This window comes from Poecilia mexicana, unplaced genomic scaffold, assembly GCF_051168715.1.
Source record: "Poecilia mexicana isolate PSO_F unplaced genomic scaffold, ASM5116871v1 scaffold_5, whole genome shotgun sequence".
Lineage (NCBI taxonomy): Eukaryota > Metazoa > Chordata > Actinopteri > Cyprinodontiformes > Poeciliidae > Poecilia > Poecilia mexicana.
This window is the reverse complement of record NW_028263374.1, coordinates 19,897,919-19,915,254: the sequence shown is the minus strand read 5'-3', so window position 1 is coordinate 19,915,254 and position 17,336 is coordinate 19,897,919. Positions and strand designations below refer to the sequence as shown.

The 17,336-nt window shown below is 37.1% G+C and overlaps 1 protein-coding gene across 1 annotated transcript; it reads left to right on the top strand.

The window, feature by feature from the left end:
- The first annotated feature begins 2,517 nt into the window (after window positions 1–2,517).
- syn2b (synapsin IIb) lies at window positions 2,518–15,445 on the top strand. Its single transcript, XM_088005713.1, has 6 exons — window positions 2,518–3,217; window positions 3,553–3,655; window positions 6,311–6,487; window positions 8,133–8,199; window positions 11,911–12,712; window positions 12,957–15,445. Exons 1-6 carry the CDS (start codon window positions 3,165–3,167, stop codon window positions 13,108–13,110), a joined length of 1,356 nt encoding a protein of 451 aa, XP_087861839.1. The 5' UTR covers window positions 2,518–3,164; the 3' UTR covers window positions 13,111–15,445.
- Window positions 15,446–17,336: the final 1,891 nt, after the last annotated feature.

Below are 17,336 nucleotides of genomic sequence, written 5' to 3'. Positions count from 1 at the left end.
TTACAGGGTCAAAATCATTCAAATCTCTTCTAGGTTTCTACCAAGGGTTAAATTATGAACAAAAAATATTCCGGAAGGAATGGAATCCTTCATATTTGTTTTTAATCCCAAGGATACTTGTTTTCTTCAAGAGATGAGTTGCATTAACTTGAACACAATCCTCATTCAGAATAGTTTTTATCCTTATGTTCAACTTCTTATGGAAAAAATACTTTTATTATTGTCTGCAAATATGTTTTATGTTTACCACTAATAAACATTCACAGCAAATATGAGTCTATTCAGTTTCACTTGTATGCCATCAGACCCCAAAAAAATTTAAAAGTGTGTTTCAAGTACAGTATGTAATAAGGGAAAAACAATATTAAGAATGCCATTGTTTTTTCAGTAAAACAATTTTAATTGACTTAGTGACATGAAATATAAACCAGATATCAGAAACAACTCAAGTAATTCAAAAGAAATTAATACATAAGTAATGTATTAATTACATTACTTATGTAATTAATACAGGACACTTATTAAGTGGAATAAGTGGAATTGCACAGATCACATGAATTGCACAGGTTTGATTTTAACTCATTGCATGGCTTTTTCTTCAGCAGTGGAGTTTTGTGCAGTAAACAAACATGGAGGTTATTGTGGATGAGTGTAGGATTACTTGCATTGCAGTCAACATTTGGTTGGCGGTCCGTTTAATAGCCACATTAAAAACATATTTAATGAAAAATGTTTTGAGATGTTTGATACTTATTTGATCCACTGTTTCGTCGTTCCTTTCTTGAGCTTCCTGTTTGCTCCTTGGCTTCAGAAGAAAATGATTTTATCTAAAAGATGTTGACTGGAAAAACCTTTTAAGGATCAAAAATCAAAAAATTACAGAATTTGTAAACATATCTTTTTCCTTGGATTTTTCCACTGTTTGCTTGGGGGGTTGGGGAAGCATTTGTCACTTTCTGTGATTCAGTTTCATTCATACTTTACTTTATCTTTTGTATTACAGATTACAACACCAAGTTTCCCAGTAGTGGTGAAGATCGGACATGCCCACTCTGGAATGGGAAAGGTACGGAAATATTGAATCTTGCATTATTTGTTTTTGAATCGGGCAGACATACAAGAAACAACATGCAAGAGTTTTCGCAATTATGCTTTAATAACTTAAGTCAAAACTGAAAAAGAAAGAGCAGACAGAAAGTTAAAGACACATTGTCTAGAATAATGTAAAACTACACCTAAACCCACATATTTTCAGTATCTCTGAAACATGAATACTTACATTTACTCTTTATTTTTATTTTTTTTCTTGTCTTTCCTGCTACTAGGCAACCTTGCATTGTTTTCCTCTTAGTCATCTCTAATATTGACTCATCACTATGTTTTTTTTTCTGTTTTCTAACAGGAAGAGCTCTTTATCAAACATTTTTTTCCTGATGAGCCGCTTAATCTGACACAGAATTTCTGTCACTGTTTAGATTAGCTCCAAAATGTTTCCATTAACTGAGAAAAGTGGAAACAGACACTGTATTTACCTTTTCTGTCTTCCTTTATTCTAAGGAGTGCTTCGGCAGCAATGCCTAAACCAGGGTGCTTGTAATATAAATAGTAATTCTCTTGAACATGCAAATTCAGATGAACAGACCAAGCTCTTTACCATACTTTATTAAAGATGACTTCTACTTTTATTAAACCTATAAATTTATTTAATCATTTTAATCATAAGATAACAAATAACTTCATATGGGTTGAAATAACCTATAGGATCAGCTAGAATCAGCTAAATCAATCTGGCCTCTATAGTCTAGTGCTATTCTGTAGGATCTGTAAAAGAGAACTGAATTTAAGCATGACTGAATATTACATTCACAAACATACGTGTACAATAAAAAGTGAATTATATTGTATATATATTATATCTTTAAAATACGTTTAAGGGAGTGGAGGTTTTGGAGTTTATATGACAAGGTTTAGCATGTAAATAAGCTTTTCTGCATCCCGTGTCATTTATCTACAGGTAAAGGTGGACAACGTTAGTGATTTCCAAGACATTGCGAGTGTGGTGGCCATCACTCAGACCTACTGCACTACAGAGCCATTTGTAGATGCCAAGTACGACATCAGGGTCCAAAAAATTGGAGCTGACTACAAAGCTTACATGTGAGTCTGTCGCTTTGTTCGGTGTTTGTTCGGTGTTTGTACCTACAGAGGTCTGTCTGACCTCTGCAGGTCTGTGTCCAGAACAATCCAGAGAACACTGTGATCTCTTCTGAGAGAACAATTGAAAGCCTTCAGTTCAAGGGATGGGGTTCAGTTATGTTATGTAAAAGAAAAAAAGAAAAAAAAAAAGGAATAAGCAATGTGCTTTCTTTTGTAAAATTCCTGCAACATTTTGGAGCTCTATATTAATTAATTGAAATTTCCAAACTGAAAGCTTATGTTGATGCTAATTTAACACCCGATTTCCTCTACGTTTTCAGGCGAACATCCATCTCTGGTAACTGGAAAAGCAACACCGGATCTGCCATGTTGGAACAAGTAGCCATGACTGACAAGTGAGCGGTGCTTCTGCGTTAGTGATGCTCCAGCTGGCCTGGGTGCTGCACACGTCGCTCCGGTTGTGTTACGTCACAGTTAGTCATACTGCGCTGAAGCAGGGGATTCATTCAGCTTTAAACCAGGTCACTCCTGGAAAAACACAGAGATGTTTGGAATTCACTTCATATTTATGATGCATTCATGTGCTTTTTTTTTTTGGCAGTGAATATATTCATTTAAGCAGTGATGCTATAGCAGCTAAAACCAATACTTAGCTGCTCTCCTGGAATTGAGGATTTATACTCCCTTTGAAACATGTATTTGAATTATTTTTTTTCTTTTACATATAACTTAGCATTTATTGCTATAAAGATGCTATAATTCCTTATGAAATTTACAAGATTCAACAATTATTATTATATCAATTTATTTAACACTTTATATGTCTGTGTTTACCAACCCTGCTCTGCAGATTTTAAACGTTTCCCTGCTTTAACACACCTGATTCAGATGGTTGCTAATCAGCTATTGACTGAAATCAGGTGTGCTGAAGCAGGGGAACATCTAACACATGCAGGCTGGTGTGCCTAGGCTTTTACAGGTGGACTACAGTTGTTTAGTAAATCTGGATGCTTTCCAAAAAGTTAATTACCCCAATTAGTACAGTATCAATATCCTCTCGGTTAGTATTGATTTTATTTGAAGACAGTTTGGTTGTGTTCAGTCTTCAAGACAGCAAAATCAGTCTAAAGCAAAAGATTGGCTGCTCAAGGTTTATTGTCAAGATGACAATAATGGCAACTGTTGCACTGGCAAATTGAGCTAAACCGATTAACAAATCGATACTTCTATTGAGATGGTGCACAAGATGAAATCTTTTCTTAGTCAGCCAAAAGAACATAAAATCTGTCTTCATTCACATTTCTGCTTCTTGTGAAAAAAACATTCATCAATATTTTCCAAAGGCACAGAATGAGGGTTCTAGGTGTATTAATTAACATTTTTATTTTCTGGCAGGTATAAATTGTGGGTCGACACCTGCTCAGAGATCTTTGGGGGTCTGGACATCTGTGCTGTTAAAGCCATCTGTGGTAAGGATGGCAATGACTACATTACCGAGGTGAGAATAAGTCTTTCAAATAAGCTTTCAGGTATAAAGGTGCCGACATTGCTTTAATGTGACAAATTAAATTTGTGTCAGCTCCCTCCTTTTTTTGAGCAGCAAAATTTCACTACATTTTCATAAGAATGGTGTAACAAAACACAGCTTAATGTACTGATTGCAAGAGTTGCTAAGCCAACATTACTCTGCCCGTCTTGATCTAAACTCCAGTGGCCTTACAATTTATGCCTTAATTCAATCTAACCTTACACAACTTGCAGTATTTAATGCTAGCTAGATATTCTGTGCGTCCGTTTATTTAAAAACAGGTTCCGTCAATCTTTCTCAACAAACTATTCTATCTGTATTACTCACCCTGCTTTTTTTGTCCTGTGCATTTTAGCGTATTGCTCTGATTTTGACTTGCTGTAACCACACTTTTTTTTAAATAAACCAATGTGGTCTCCTAATAATATTGTTTTATTAAAACAAACCATTTAGTGGTAACATCTCCATGTGGAAACTGTCGAAACTGCCAAACCCTAGGCGTCAGCTCTAAATGTAAAATAGTGAAGCACTAAAATGAAATTGGGGATTAAATGTGTGCAAGTTTTTTTGCAGCAGTTATTTGGGGTTTGACATAGACATTCAAAGAAAACCGGAGGATGTGATGGTATGACTGAACAACAATCTGGAGATTTTAGGGTCAGACAGAGAACTACTGGGCAAACACAAGTTTGGAAAACAAAGAAGAGGCAGTGATGAAGAAAAACCACTGGCTTATGGTTGTTGTATGTTTGGCTGAAGACTCTAAAGGCTCATGTTTGCATCCTGAGGCTATACTAAGATGCACAGCTTAGGCAGGAGAATCTATTGACAGAAAAAGTGTTAGATGGACCCTCCATAATTCTTGTAACAAGAACAACCATTGCTAAAAGAAAGATGTAAAAAGTATTTAAATGGAGCAAAAATATGAGAGGTCAAATGTGGCCAAAATTTAAAGTTTTGGTCTATAACCAAAAATTGATGTGTGTTAGAAAAATAAAAAGGCAGATGACCTTGAAGACACAAATCCATTAAATATTGTGGTGGCAGATTTTTTTTTTTTTTTACCAGAGTGAGAAAAAACTTGTTGCATTTTATGGATAGATGTACGTATATAAACATAACTCAGTGCAGGGCAATCCTGGAAGAAAACTTTGTAGAGACTAAAAAGACTTAAAACTATGACCAAGGTCATAGCTTTAAATATATATAAACATATAACCCGATCTGCTGTGAAGTGATGGTTCAGATGAAAGCATATCCACATATCATAATGGTCCGGTCAGAGACCAGACCTACTGTAAATCCAACTGAGAATTGGGCTATTTTGCAATGAAAGTGGGTAAAGCTTTCAGTCTTTCGATGTTCAAATCTCCTAGAGACATACCCCAAAAGATTTCCAGCTATAATTACAGCATAAGGTGGTTCCATAAATTTCAACTCGTTGGCATAATGAGTGACATAAATCTAAGTCAAAATACTTTGGGGTGTGTGGTTGTAACAACAGATAATGTGCAAAGATTCAAGGGGTAGAAATATTTTTGAAAGCTACCTCAAGATGGGAAGAGCGACATAATGGTGTGTTAAGAATTAGCAGTTTTGAGCAACAAAACATCAGAAATTAGCTGGACAAATGTGAAGTTTAATTAAGATCCTTTTGGGACTTATAACGTAGCAGCCATTACGTTTTCAATGTGCAGTTGAGAAAGCGATAAGACAGAGTGTGCAGGACTCTAACTAAAGTGCTCAGACTAAGCTGCTTCTCCCTAAATGCAGTTTTGCAATTAGCATTGACTCACATAACAGTTTGGAGACCTCTGGCTGGCCATCCATGGAAAATGCTGAGTCATCTTTATGGTTGCTAGCTACTAAAAGCTTGACCAAAATGTAGCTTGTGATACAGACAATATGCTTTGTAAAATTTGTGTTCATAGACGTTGTTAAATGAAATTCTAATTGAACATGGTACATTGCTAAAGCAGAAAGCTTTAGCAGAAAGAGTGTTTTTTGGATAATAAAGCTAAAAACTCTTGGGAGTGAATAATTTAAAGGATAAAGTTATTTTGATGGGTCAGGCAGGTCAAGAAGAAAAATAACTATTGTTTCCAGAGTAGCTCTCCTTCATCTTCACATCCTCTTCACATCCCCCTTCTGCCCCAAACTCTTCCCCCAGAACAAACATGAGTTGCATAAAGGTCACCAATAGCAAGGCTTGAACTCCAGTTTGCTGGGTCAACTCTAAGGTCCATTAATCTTTCCTGTCTTACTTCTAACAGGGACTTTGATGCTTTTTTTTTATTTTTTACATTTTCAAAATTGTGAAACCAGATCCAACAGGAGCTTTGGTATGTCCAATTTCCTCTATGACAACTTGAAAGACAACTCGATTAAAGGTCATTGAGGAGTTTTTCCTCAATGATCTTCAAAAATTAATGCCAATACAGAGTTTATTTTCTCAGAGAGTTGAAAAAATAGATTTGTTAGGAACTTGCTGGGAGGCTGGGAAAATAAGATGAAACAGCCCTGACATTACAATAGCAATTTTTGAAATAAAATATGGTATTTTTTTGATCTTGGGGAGTCACACAGAACATCTGCAGCCTATGATCATTGTATCCTGCTGTCCAGGTCGTGGGCTCATCTATGCAGCTGATCGGCGATCACCAGGCAGAGGATCGGCAGCTCATTTCTGAGGTGGTGCTGGCTAAGATGAACCAAGCTCTGACTACCAGGTCATCCAGTGCTTCCCGCTCGCCTGCTCGCTCTCCTCAAAGCCAGAAGCCGACAACTGTGCAGCCCCAGCAGGTGAATTGCGCTTTAACTTGAGTGGCTAATCTGTCAGAAAACATACAGTCTTGTTCAAGATATCAGCATCACTAACCTGACAAATCACAGTTTACTAGTAGAATTTATATTTCTACATGGTTAATAATTTTGCAGATATGCGAACTAGAGAAAGAGCAGAACCCACAGTCATGACATTCAGCCTGCTGATTTTGAGTAATTGAATTCCTAATTTAAGGGGAGTGTTTCAAATAATAGCAGTTAGGAGTTATTCATTCTGAGAAACGTAAGTGGCTCATGATTAAGGGTGAAGGCAGCCTTAAATGCTGGTTTAATTCAAAACTTGTTGTAAAATGGGTCTTTCCAGTCTTTGTTCAGAAGAAAAGCATACTTTGAATACAAAGTTGATTGGCGGAGAACGACTGCTCAGCTAAATTGAGCTCAAATGCTTTAAAATTTAAACCAAAACCAGGATCACGTCAAGAAAATACTATTTAAATGGATTGAAAAACTGCTAAAATGGCAAATTCTCAGACAATGATCAGCAGATTAAAGAAGGTCTACATATACCGGAGTACAGCAATGGAAGATAACTTTATAAAATAGCATTGTTGAAAAAAAACTACATGACAAAGACACTAAACATCACATCACTGCAATGTTTTGACCCGTTCCTGCTCTATGACCCTTTAATAAAAGCAATGGTTAATTATCAGGCCTTTATAAACCTTAGCATTTTGAATCAGGCCTGTTGAAGCAGCGATACAGAACAGTGGCACTCGAGGACTGGTCCACTACACCCAAACACTGAATTCAAGTCATTATACACCATGGAGAATGGTGACCCAACCACCATTTTAAGGAGATGTATCCCTTAATACGGTCCAGGCGTATCATCAGTCATGTATTCACACCCTCTTGCCAATATTCAAGGAACACGGGCTGCTGCTATAAGTCAAAGAATAAATGTCAAAAAATAGGTGATACAACAAGACATCGACCCAAACACACCAGTAGACCAGCAGCATCTTGGTTCCACACCAACAAGATTAAGGTTATGGAGTGGCCAGCGAAATTCCTGGACCTTAATCTTATAAAAATCCTTTCAAATTGCATCGAAAATTCTGTATCAGTCAAAACCAAGGAATGAGGAAATATGTGGACTGAAATATCTGTTCACAGGTGACACAAATGGGTCAAGTCCAAAAAACCTACATGTAAAACAGTTCTCAGAAAAAATTGGTTATGCAACTAGATATTAGTTCAGTGATTCAAGGCACAGCTACATCAAGTATGTTTAGTTTGATAAGATATTTGTTTTCATAGAGAAATGGAGACAATTTCTCAACAGGCTAATGTTTCCTTTTCCTCACTTTCTGTGGGCTGGTAACAGATTTCATAAATATTTTCATTGCAGTGTTCCCAAATGCATTTGCAAGTTAAGCAATAAAGCTAAATGAGAATTTTAGGCTATGCTCAATTTTTTTAAACACATTAACATTTTGAGCAAAACTGCGCATCAGCGTAGCTGCTGTGCAAATGAAAATAACATAGAAACTCTTACATAAAGCCTGGATTAATAAGGTGTTCTTTTTGGCTCTCCGCAGTTCACAGCTGACTCATCCGTGTCTTTCCTTTCTTTCTTCCATCTGTTTATCTTCATCAGACTGCTTCTGCTAAGGAAGGCCTGGCAGACCCGAACAGGAGCTCAGGCCAACGTCCTCAACCTCAAGGTTGTCTGAACGCTGCCCACAATCAAAGCACTGCAGCTGTAGGGTGGAAGCAGGTTTAGAAAACATAAATCTGCTTAAATCAGTTAACTACAGGAGATTTTGAACACCTGCTAGTCATTTACTGACAAACTAAGTACTGCCACAAGGGGGAAGATGGGAACATTTACAGAGTCAGTGTTCATAACAAACTCCTGGGCGCCACTGTGTGTATCCTCTGGTTGCACAGACAGTTTCAGTAAATCCTGATCATTTTCTGCACTTATTATCTCTCCATGTCCTGTAACTTTTGTTTTATGTTGCCAATGATTAAGGTAAACAGTGAAGCTACTCGCTAAGGCACAGAAATACTGCCACGGGTGCTTTGATTAGGCCATTGTCACACATGACCTGACAATGTGTGGATCTAAATCTGTCTGCAACTCAAACCAGCCTTGAGTTGCAGACAACTGGGTTGATGTTTTTTCTTCCCTACTGAAGAAAAACCTCCACCCAGTTGGATGCTGCAGCCATATTTTACTGTGGGGAGGGTATATTCATGGTAATGTGTACTTTTAATTTCCTCCCCCTGGTTTCATTCTGGTTTCATTTGACCAGAGCACTAGTTCAGTGTTTGCCCTATCAGCGAACTGGCCTCTGATGAACCTTAAACTAGATTCATCAGGTTTTTTTCAACAACTGCCTTGTTTTTTGCCTCCAAAAATTCCCTAACAAAATCTCCACATGAAAAATCTTCAGCATCACTTGCATATAGTGAAAAGGGAATGTGGTTCCAAACACAGCTGCTAAAAGTCTTAAAAGCAGCCTAATTGTGTAGAAAAGTAGCAAACGCCAACCAAGAAGTGAAGCTTAATTTACTAACAGCTGAGTGTGTTGCAGTTTTCTGGTCATGTCCGGTTAGTTTTATTGAATACAATCGGTTGGTTATTCAAAGAATTAGAAGTGGTGACAGGATAGTATTGGATAGCTAATTCCCTCACAATTCTGAACTAACATCTACTGTCCTGGTATGACAACTATATTAAAAGTTTTTTTTTGTTGTTTGTTTGTTTGTTTGTTTGATTTTTTTTTTGCATTTTCACAAGTGTCTTATCAGAGTAACAGAAGTCTTTTTTGCTTCATGTTCATGCGCTCCTGACAGTATTTGGTGCAGTCGTTCACGTCTAAATGGAGAAAATATCACCAGCTGTCCTTTGAAGCTGTCACCAATTTTCGTTTCTACTTGTGTCGTCAAATTACCAAGCTAATAGCATCATGGAGCACTTAGGAATCATCTTTTTTGTGTTCTGCAGCTGTGCTGTAACACATGCTTAGCGGTTTACTCAGGATCGATGTACTGATGCTCAATGTCGCCACTAAAAGCAGTGGCATTCACAGCTGACTTAAATCCATAATTTTCTAGAGTTGCTATGTATATCCATGAGTGCGTGTTTGCATGCTCATTAATTACAGTTCCTTGTTTTGCATGGATGTGGTGAATGTTTTGACATCATCTGGTGCTACATTAGTTTAGTAATGCTGATTTTTTTATGTCTTATGATAATTAGACGAGGAAATTGAGTGTAACTTTTGTATTCAGGTGTGAAATAAATGCTGGTAGATTTATTTACATCCTGCATTAAATTGTGTTTCTAGTTGAAGTTATACGTAAAAACTATTTTACTGTAGTAAACAGATCCATGGATGAATATTAATATAATTTTATTATAGAAGCAAATAACTTATTGTGCAGACGCTTTATGTGTTGGTAAACATCTGACTGTTATTGCTGTTTTTGGTGGTTAAAATACGTACTTTTTACTCAATTTTCTTTAATTCATTTTAATGTAGACAATTTTCTGGTATCAATTGCATCTTTTGGCAATTGCAAACCCCACGGTGGTTGTTTTTTGTTTTGTTTATAGGTTTTAGATACAATCCTTTTTATGTTCCTCTACATTATCCTATCTTATTTACTTGGATCCGAACCAGTCAATTGCTGATTCAATGTTTTCAACAAAAGATTTTACAGATTTTGTTTTGTTCATAAAAAAAATAAGAATAAAAATAATAATACCAAAAAGTTTGGTATATAACTGAATCCTTTTATCCTAAAACATTCTGATTTAATTTAGAAAGTAATGCATTATTTTCTTAGAAACTAAAATTATGTCTAACTAATGGTTGGTATCCAAGAAAATTATTATTGTATCTTGTTTTCCAATTATGTTTGTACATATGTTTTCCTTGGTTTTTATGCTTCGTGAATCACAAGCAACCATTGAACAAATGTAAGACTCAAGGCAGTTCAGCTGCCTGACAGCAGTGGCTCTCTGGGATGACTTTTCAGGTTCCTACTAAGATCGATCTAAAAGAATAATTTCAAGAGTGCATTGATAGAAAATGCACAGCTTTTTCTAGTACATTCTGGACACAATTTAGAAGTCAAATCTCAATCCTGAATATCTGAAAGGAAATTATCTGTCACTAAAAAAAATCATCCCAATCCAGTCACTTCCTTGCTCTGCATGTGTAACTTCTTGATGTGTTGTTGCTTTGCTATTAATGCTTGATTCACTTTGAACTCTGTTCTCTCCTTTAATTGCTTATTTCATTCAGCACAGTACTAAAACTTGCACAATTTTTACTATAGAAGTTGTGCTACCTCACGGTTGGATTAACTGCTGATCTTCCACCCTCTGCTGGATGCAGCTGGTCCAGTCCTCTGTTTACATTTGCATTGCTCTGGATTTTTGCATATTTGAGGGGCCATTGTTTGAGTGAGCATGTCATGTTGTGTTTTGGTTTTTGGTGAGTGCTACATATGCCTGATTTTGGAGCTGCAGTGCTGAAACAAGAGGTGTGAGGTTTTGAAATGTTGATGCAAATCTTTTTATTGTTTTATTTAGGCATTTACTCTTTTTCTCTCTTTTTCTCTGTGTATTTTTATTTTATTTTTTTTATTTAGGAGTTATTTACATATACAGGCACAAGTATACTTACACTTACTACATGCATTAATGTCAAGTTATTTTGTGCTTTGATTATTTAGATGTTATTTTTCCAGGAAATAATGGGAATCTTCAATTTCCAAGAAAGGTGCACAATTTTTACAATTCTTACATTTATTCTTCAACCACAGTGGTTTAAAACTACTGAACCAGGTGCAAATAAATGCATACACTTCTAATAACACACTAAAATTGTGCTTAATGTCTGTGAAAAAGTTGAACCCCCAAGTGTTGCCTTTTGTTGTCAACAACAAGCTTCAGGTTCAGTTATTTTAGGACAGAATTGGCTGTTTGTTTAAACGTGTCCTGTTATTTACCAAGCTTTTAGTTTCTCTATTGACAAATTTCAAATAAGAAATGAGAAATTACCTGTTGTACTGAGTCGTGATGAGGGACTAATTAGGCCTTCGCCTTGTCAAGTTAAGATATTATAGAATAACCTTCACCACTTATTACCAGATATTTAAAAGTATTTCAGCCAGTATGTATAATTTTGTCACAGTGGAGATCAGAGAAAATTCATCGTAAAATTTTAATTGTGTACCCAATTTTTGTCTCTAAAATTCATAGAAGCTGAAATCATTTAGGTCATTCAATCAAGGAAAAATAACAGTTCTAAAACTTCAGTAAAAGCCCAAATTACTTTGACATTCATGCATACTGTGAGCATATGTGCACTTTTGACTGTATTTTAATAAAACTACTAACTTTCTCATTGTTTTAGGTGCTGCACTGAAATCACAGAGTGTGGACGTAACAGCAGAATCAGCAAAAAGACCTTCTGAACCTAAACCTGACCAGGTCCAGAAACCTCCTGGTGCTCAGAAACCAGCTCAGGCTCAGAAACCGAGCCCGGTCCAAAAGGCTGCCTCTGTCACGAAGCCACCCGTGCCGAGGCCTCCCCCAATGATCAGAGCCCCTTCTGTAACAAAGCCAACTCCAGATTCTGCTTCCAGCTCAGTCCCATCCAAAGCTTCACCATCATCCCCAGCTAAAGCAGCCAAAGCTCCAGGTTCTCCACCAACAAAAGCCCCAGCAGCAGCAGCAGCAGCACCAGCTTCAAGTTCCCCTCCTGCCTCTCCCAAACCTTCTGCTGCCACCACAGAGCAGCCCAAACCCCAGCCACAAGGCTCTCCATCGGCATCACCTGGGAAACCTAAAGATCTGCCCCCAAAACCCACACCACCCGCAAAGCCGATTCCTCCTGTGCGCAGGAATTCTAAGCCACAGCTTCAGCCAAAGCCACAGTCTCCCACTCCTCCAAAGGCTTTGCCCAAACCCCAGCCCCTGACTCAACCCCAAGCCCCCGAACCCACCTTGGCGTCTGATGCCACCCACCCTGCACAGGTCCAGTCCCCTGCTAAATCCAGCCAGCCCTCCTCTAACGTCCAGGCTCAAGCTCAGGCCAAGCCACCCTCTCCATCCCAAAACCCCGAGCCGACTCCAGCTGAAGCACCCGCAGCATCCGGTGATCCCCAGGCGCCTGTTGAAGATCAACCCCAACAAAAGACCCATCCACTACTGAAGTAAGAAACACATTGTCAATATGCTGTGGATAATGCAAGAACAAGAACTTCACACTCAGTATTGATCTAGATTAACAAATCACCTGTTATTATCCAGTAAAAGGGTTATGATTTACCATCTCTGTTTTCACTTCCTAATTACACCCTCATTAATGTTCACATACCACTCTTTCCCTTTCCCTCTAATGCGCCTATAACACCCCATAATTCCTTCCCCTCCTCCCTCCTTTCTTCTCCCTTCCAGTAAGTCCCAGTCCCTGACCAATGCCTTCAACGCCTTTAGCGACTCCTCTTTCTTCCGCGGGGTCTCAGGCTCCGGTGGCGATGGCCAAGAAGAGGCAAAAGCCGAAACCATTCGCAACCTTCGAAAGTCCTTTGCCAGCCTTTTCTCTGATTAACACAACCAAACAACAGTTTGCCCCTTGTTGATGCTGGTCCTCCTTTTAACCAGTGGCCAGCTATCCTGATTGACATTAAATGTGAACCAGTCTGAGATTAAAGTTTGTGTGTCAGTTGTACTTTATTCCCCACATCCTGTTTCCTGTTCAGCTCCTCTCTTATCTCCCCAGTGCAGGTAACAGTGAGGCCTATTGCAGACAAAGCTTAATCAAAGACTGTCTTGAAGGAGTTACGTCATTGATACAGTGCCTGACAAAAAAATACTTATATCTCTTGATATTTTTCGCATTCTGTTGCATTGAAATCACAAACTTCAGTATGTTGATGTGACAGACAAACACTAAGAAATGCATCATTTTGAAATACATGGAAAAGGCCAGACATTAGCTATAGCTGTCTTGACAGATATTTCCACATACCAATTGGATGACCTCTGAAGTCAGGTGTTCATTGGATTTTATTTAGGTGGCTTACAGTAAAAGTGGTAGGTTGTACTTCCCCACCACAACTCAGATATTCTCTTCTTTTGCAAAAAATAAAAAAACGTCTGTCTGTGCACCAATTTTTTATTATTTCTCAGTTATGTGCAAGTTTACATCAAACTGCTACACTGCCATAGTGATGTGTGCATAGCACTAATCCCTGTTGATTCATATTCAGAATATGCAAAAGATCACACCTGAAACATGTTTGGTTGGAGTAATGCCAAATTATGACCAATTTTGCTAATACACCTAAATGTATCAGATTATTGATACCCATTTAATTCTGAGTCTGTTTGACAGTAAAAACACGCCTTTTATATAATTGTACATAAATTTAATCAGCGAGTGATTAAGGGATATGAGTGTTTTGTAAGGCACTGTACATAATATAATATATTACAGTAGACAAAAACTATTTATTTTCACATAGAGCATTAAATGACTTGTAGAAAGTAACATGAAAGATATAAGATGGATTGTACATATAGTATTTATACAAAGTATATAAATATAAACGTATATAACTATAAAGGGACATAAGCCAGTAAAAGAAAAAAAAAATATCCAGCTGCAATTTTGCAGTTTTTTCCAGTGACATAACTCTTTCATTCAGTGGCTAGATTTATAGAAACTTTACCTAATCTGACGTTTGATGGTTTCCCCCACAGTAAATGTTGTCACCTTGTGCGTAAAAGAATCGTAGAACAACATCTTTAAAAAGTTTGCTCCTCTGTATCTCCAGCTGTGTTGTCTCTGGTCCTTGGCCACTGATTGCCAGGCTCTTCTTGACTTCCCTGTTTTTGTCCTAAAAAAGGCCTTGAAGTTCATCCTTTTTGTGTGGGAGTTGGATATATGTACGTGTGCGTGTTCATCCGTGTTCACTAGTCGTGCATGACTCCTAAGAGTGGCTCGAAACGTAACGTTTGGATCAGAAGGGAGCTCTATCAGTGTTGAGTTTTGCCCTCTGTTGCCTCTCTCCTCTTTCTAGATGTTGTAGCCTTATTGTGAACATGTTCTCGATTCGCAGCTATGTCCGCTAGCTGTGCAGACCTGGGTCAATCACAAACTGAAAAGTATTCATTTACTCTGAGCCAACTGGCTTTGTTTAACCAGTACTGCGTGGGAGCAGGTAGCTGACTGACTAAATGAATGCATTTCAAACAGTTACTCATGTCTGTCGCTGTGACTGGTGATTTCTTGTTTCACCTCTGTGTAGATCTATCAGCAGTATTGTAATTTGTCGATTACTCTCATTGAAAAGACGTTGAGACAGTAGTGCAATAACACCTCGACATGACTGTTGAGCGTTGTCATCGTTATATAAATAATATCATAACATAAAGGATTTGTCTATGTGTTAATTTAAGAGTTCTTTCAGTGGTCTGGTTCCAGGTTGCTTTTAAACTGCCGTCAGGAGCATGATGTTCTGTGTTGGGTTTGTAGCTAATCTTATTTGTGTAGTTGGAGTGAATTTAACACAACCTGGAGGTCATCTTCTACCTTCACTGTTAAAAAAAAAAGAGGGAACAATCAAAATACAACCCATTTTAATGCAGATCATTTCAACCAATCTGCTTATCCTTTTCCAGTACTGTTGAAAGTAAATTTATAGCATACTGTATTTGTTTGTGTCACCCCAAGAAGTTTATTTTTTGTAAAACATTTATTTATTTAAGGCTCCATATTTATGGTACAGTATGAATAGATATTTATTGTTTGTTTTGTATTGTGTTTTTATTTGTAATGCAATATCGCTTTGCATGATCTGGTGACTAATGTTATTTTTTTCTGTAAAGATAAAAGTCAATAAAGATGTGATTCTATCATTCCATGGATTCACTGAGATTCACGTTGATGCCTCTGACTTTTGTCTGTTGAGAAGCAAATGCACTGTAATAAACTGGCACATAAAACGAGAACTTAATATCCCCCATAAGCTTGACGGGACTTGACATGTTCACATAAAGCATTTAGTTTCTTTATGATTGGACCTACATAAAACCAATTTTTATGCAGGGAGAGACAAATGACTTGATAGGACATGGTGTAATAGCAGCTCAGGATTCAATTAAGCTGCATGAAGACAATGAACATCTTTTTACTAATATAGAGAAAAGAGATAATTCAAGAGCTTAAATTTATGCGTACGGAGCTTGAAGAAATTGTGTAACCAATTTGTTGTAGTTGTAGTTTTTTTATTTGAAACTGAACATTTATTAAGTTAAATCGACTGCATTTTTCTTTGTTCTGGAGTTTTAAATTGGTTTCTTAAAAGTTAATACTTGGGCTAAGGACTTGCTTATATATATACTTAAAATGTAAGTTGTCCTGCCAGTGAGTCAAATAAGTTATGCAACAGCAGAAAAGTAAAAAAAAAATAATAATAATAAATTAAGATTTTTATAAATGATTTATCTACGTGAATTACATTTTTTTTAACCAGTGAGTCAAAAAGACGCATGTTCACCAGATGAGCAGTCTGTACTAACTGATCTAATGTCATAGATATATAATGTGTGTATAACACATCTACCAGCAGGGACATGCATTGAACCAAAAGCCATTTGTTGCTCCTTTTTTTTTTTTTTTTACTTTAGTTAACCAGCAGATGGCGATAAATAATTATTGTAACATTTGGAGCTTTGTAGCATTTGCAATGTACAGCATCTTAATATTACTCAGTGCAAAGATGTAAAAAATTATGTAGAAAAATTGGGTAAAAAAATAATAATAATTTGAGAAAAAGGGAAACAACAGATCTACTTGTCACTGTCATGCATTGATGTACTTTTATTAACACAAAAGACGAATCAGTCGTGCAATACAGAATATTATTTTTTAGGTTTTTATTTTTTTTTATATTGACCTTCTCATGTATTGATTGTTTATTCTTTCTTTTCTGCACCTACCATTGACCAAAGTGAGTCTAAAAGGTGCAGCATGTGAGCATGTGGGGGAGGATTTTTTTCACGTATGCAACCAACAAACTCAAGGTGTTAACCTAAGTTGCTCTGCTTACATGTGAAAAAGCACTTTCATCTGTTGCTTAAAAAAAAATAAAAAACTGTGTGTGAACATTGACAAAAACTTGCAACTAGAAGTTCCTTTGTGTTACTTTTGGAACAATGCAGAAATGAATGCATAGGATGAATGTGCATGCAAAAAATGCAAGAGGTCAAAAACACACAAATGTAATTCACTATGTGCACCTCATGTGCACTCTCTAAGCACTGTGTGGGCTGTAAAGACAAAGGAAATATGCACTATTTTTGATTCTTGGTCACCTGTTCATGAGGAGATCTGAGTGAACTCTCACACTGACATGAACGTGGGTACTTTCTGCAGGTCAGCAAAAGTAAACTTGGCAACCAGTTTTGTTTTCAAACCTGCTGGATGTTAGGTCCAAGTAAGGCTGAATGCATTTAGAATATATTGCAAAGCATCACACAAAAATAATTGTATATATTAATATGGTGATTGCAGGTGATTTTCAAAAAAGGGCTTCTACAAATCCAACGTCTCAACAGTTTGTCACCAAATGTCGAGGATTCATACATTTACAAAACAAGAGCTCATCTAGGAAAAATAGATAATCTTATTTTTCTTTTCTCAGAATATAATCCCATTAATTTAGAGGGGAACTTGTAAGAGAAGTAAGAGAACTGTTAAGAAATTGGAAGCTGATGAAGCATCGTAGGGCTGTTTTGAGGCCAGGGACTGGAATGTTCTGTGCCAGCCAC

Excerpts from the sequence above, each read along its gene's own strand:
- syn2b (XM_088005713.1), top strand. The coding sequence starts at position 3,165 with ATGCTTTCCAAAAAGTTAATTACCCCAATTAGTACAGTATCAATATCC. Across the intron at positions 3,218-3,552 it reads ACAGTATCAATATCCTCTCG|GTATAAATTGTGGGTCGACA; the intron begins GTTAGTATTGAT and ends ATTTTCTGGCAG. Across the intron at positions 6,488-8,132 it reads CAACTGTGCAGCCCCAGCAG|ACTGCTTCTGCTAAGGAAGG; the intron begins GTGAATTGCGCT and ends TATCTTCATCAG.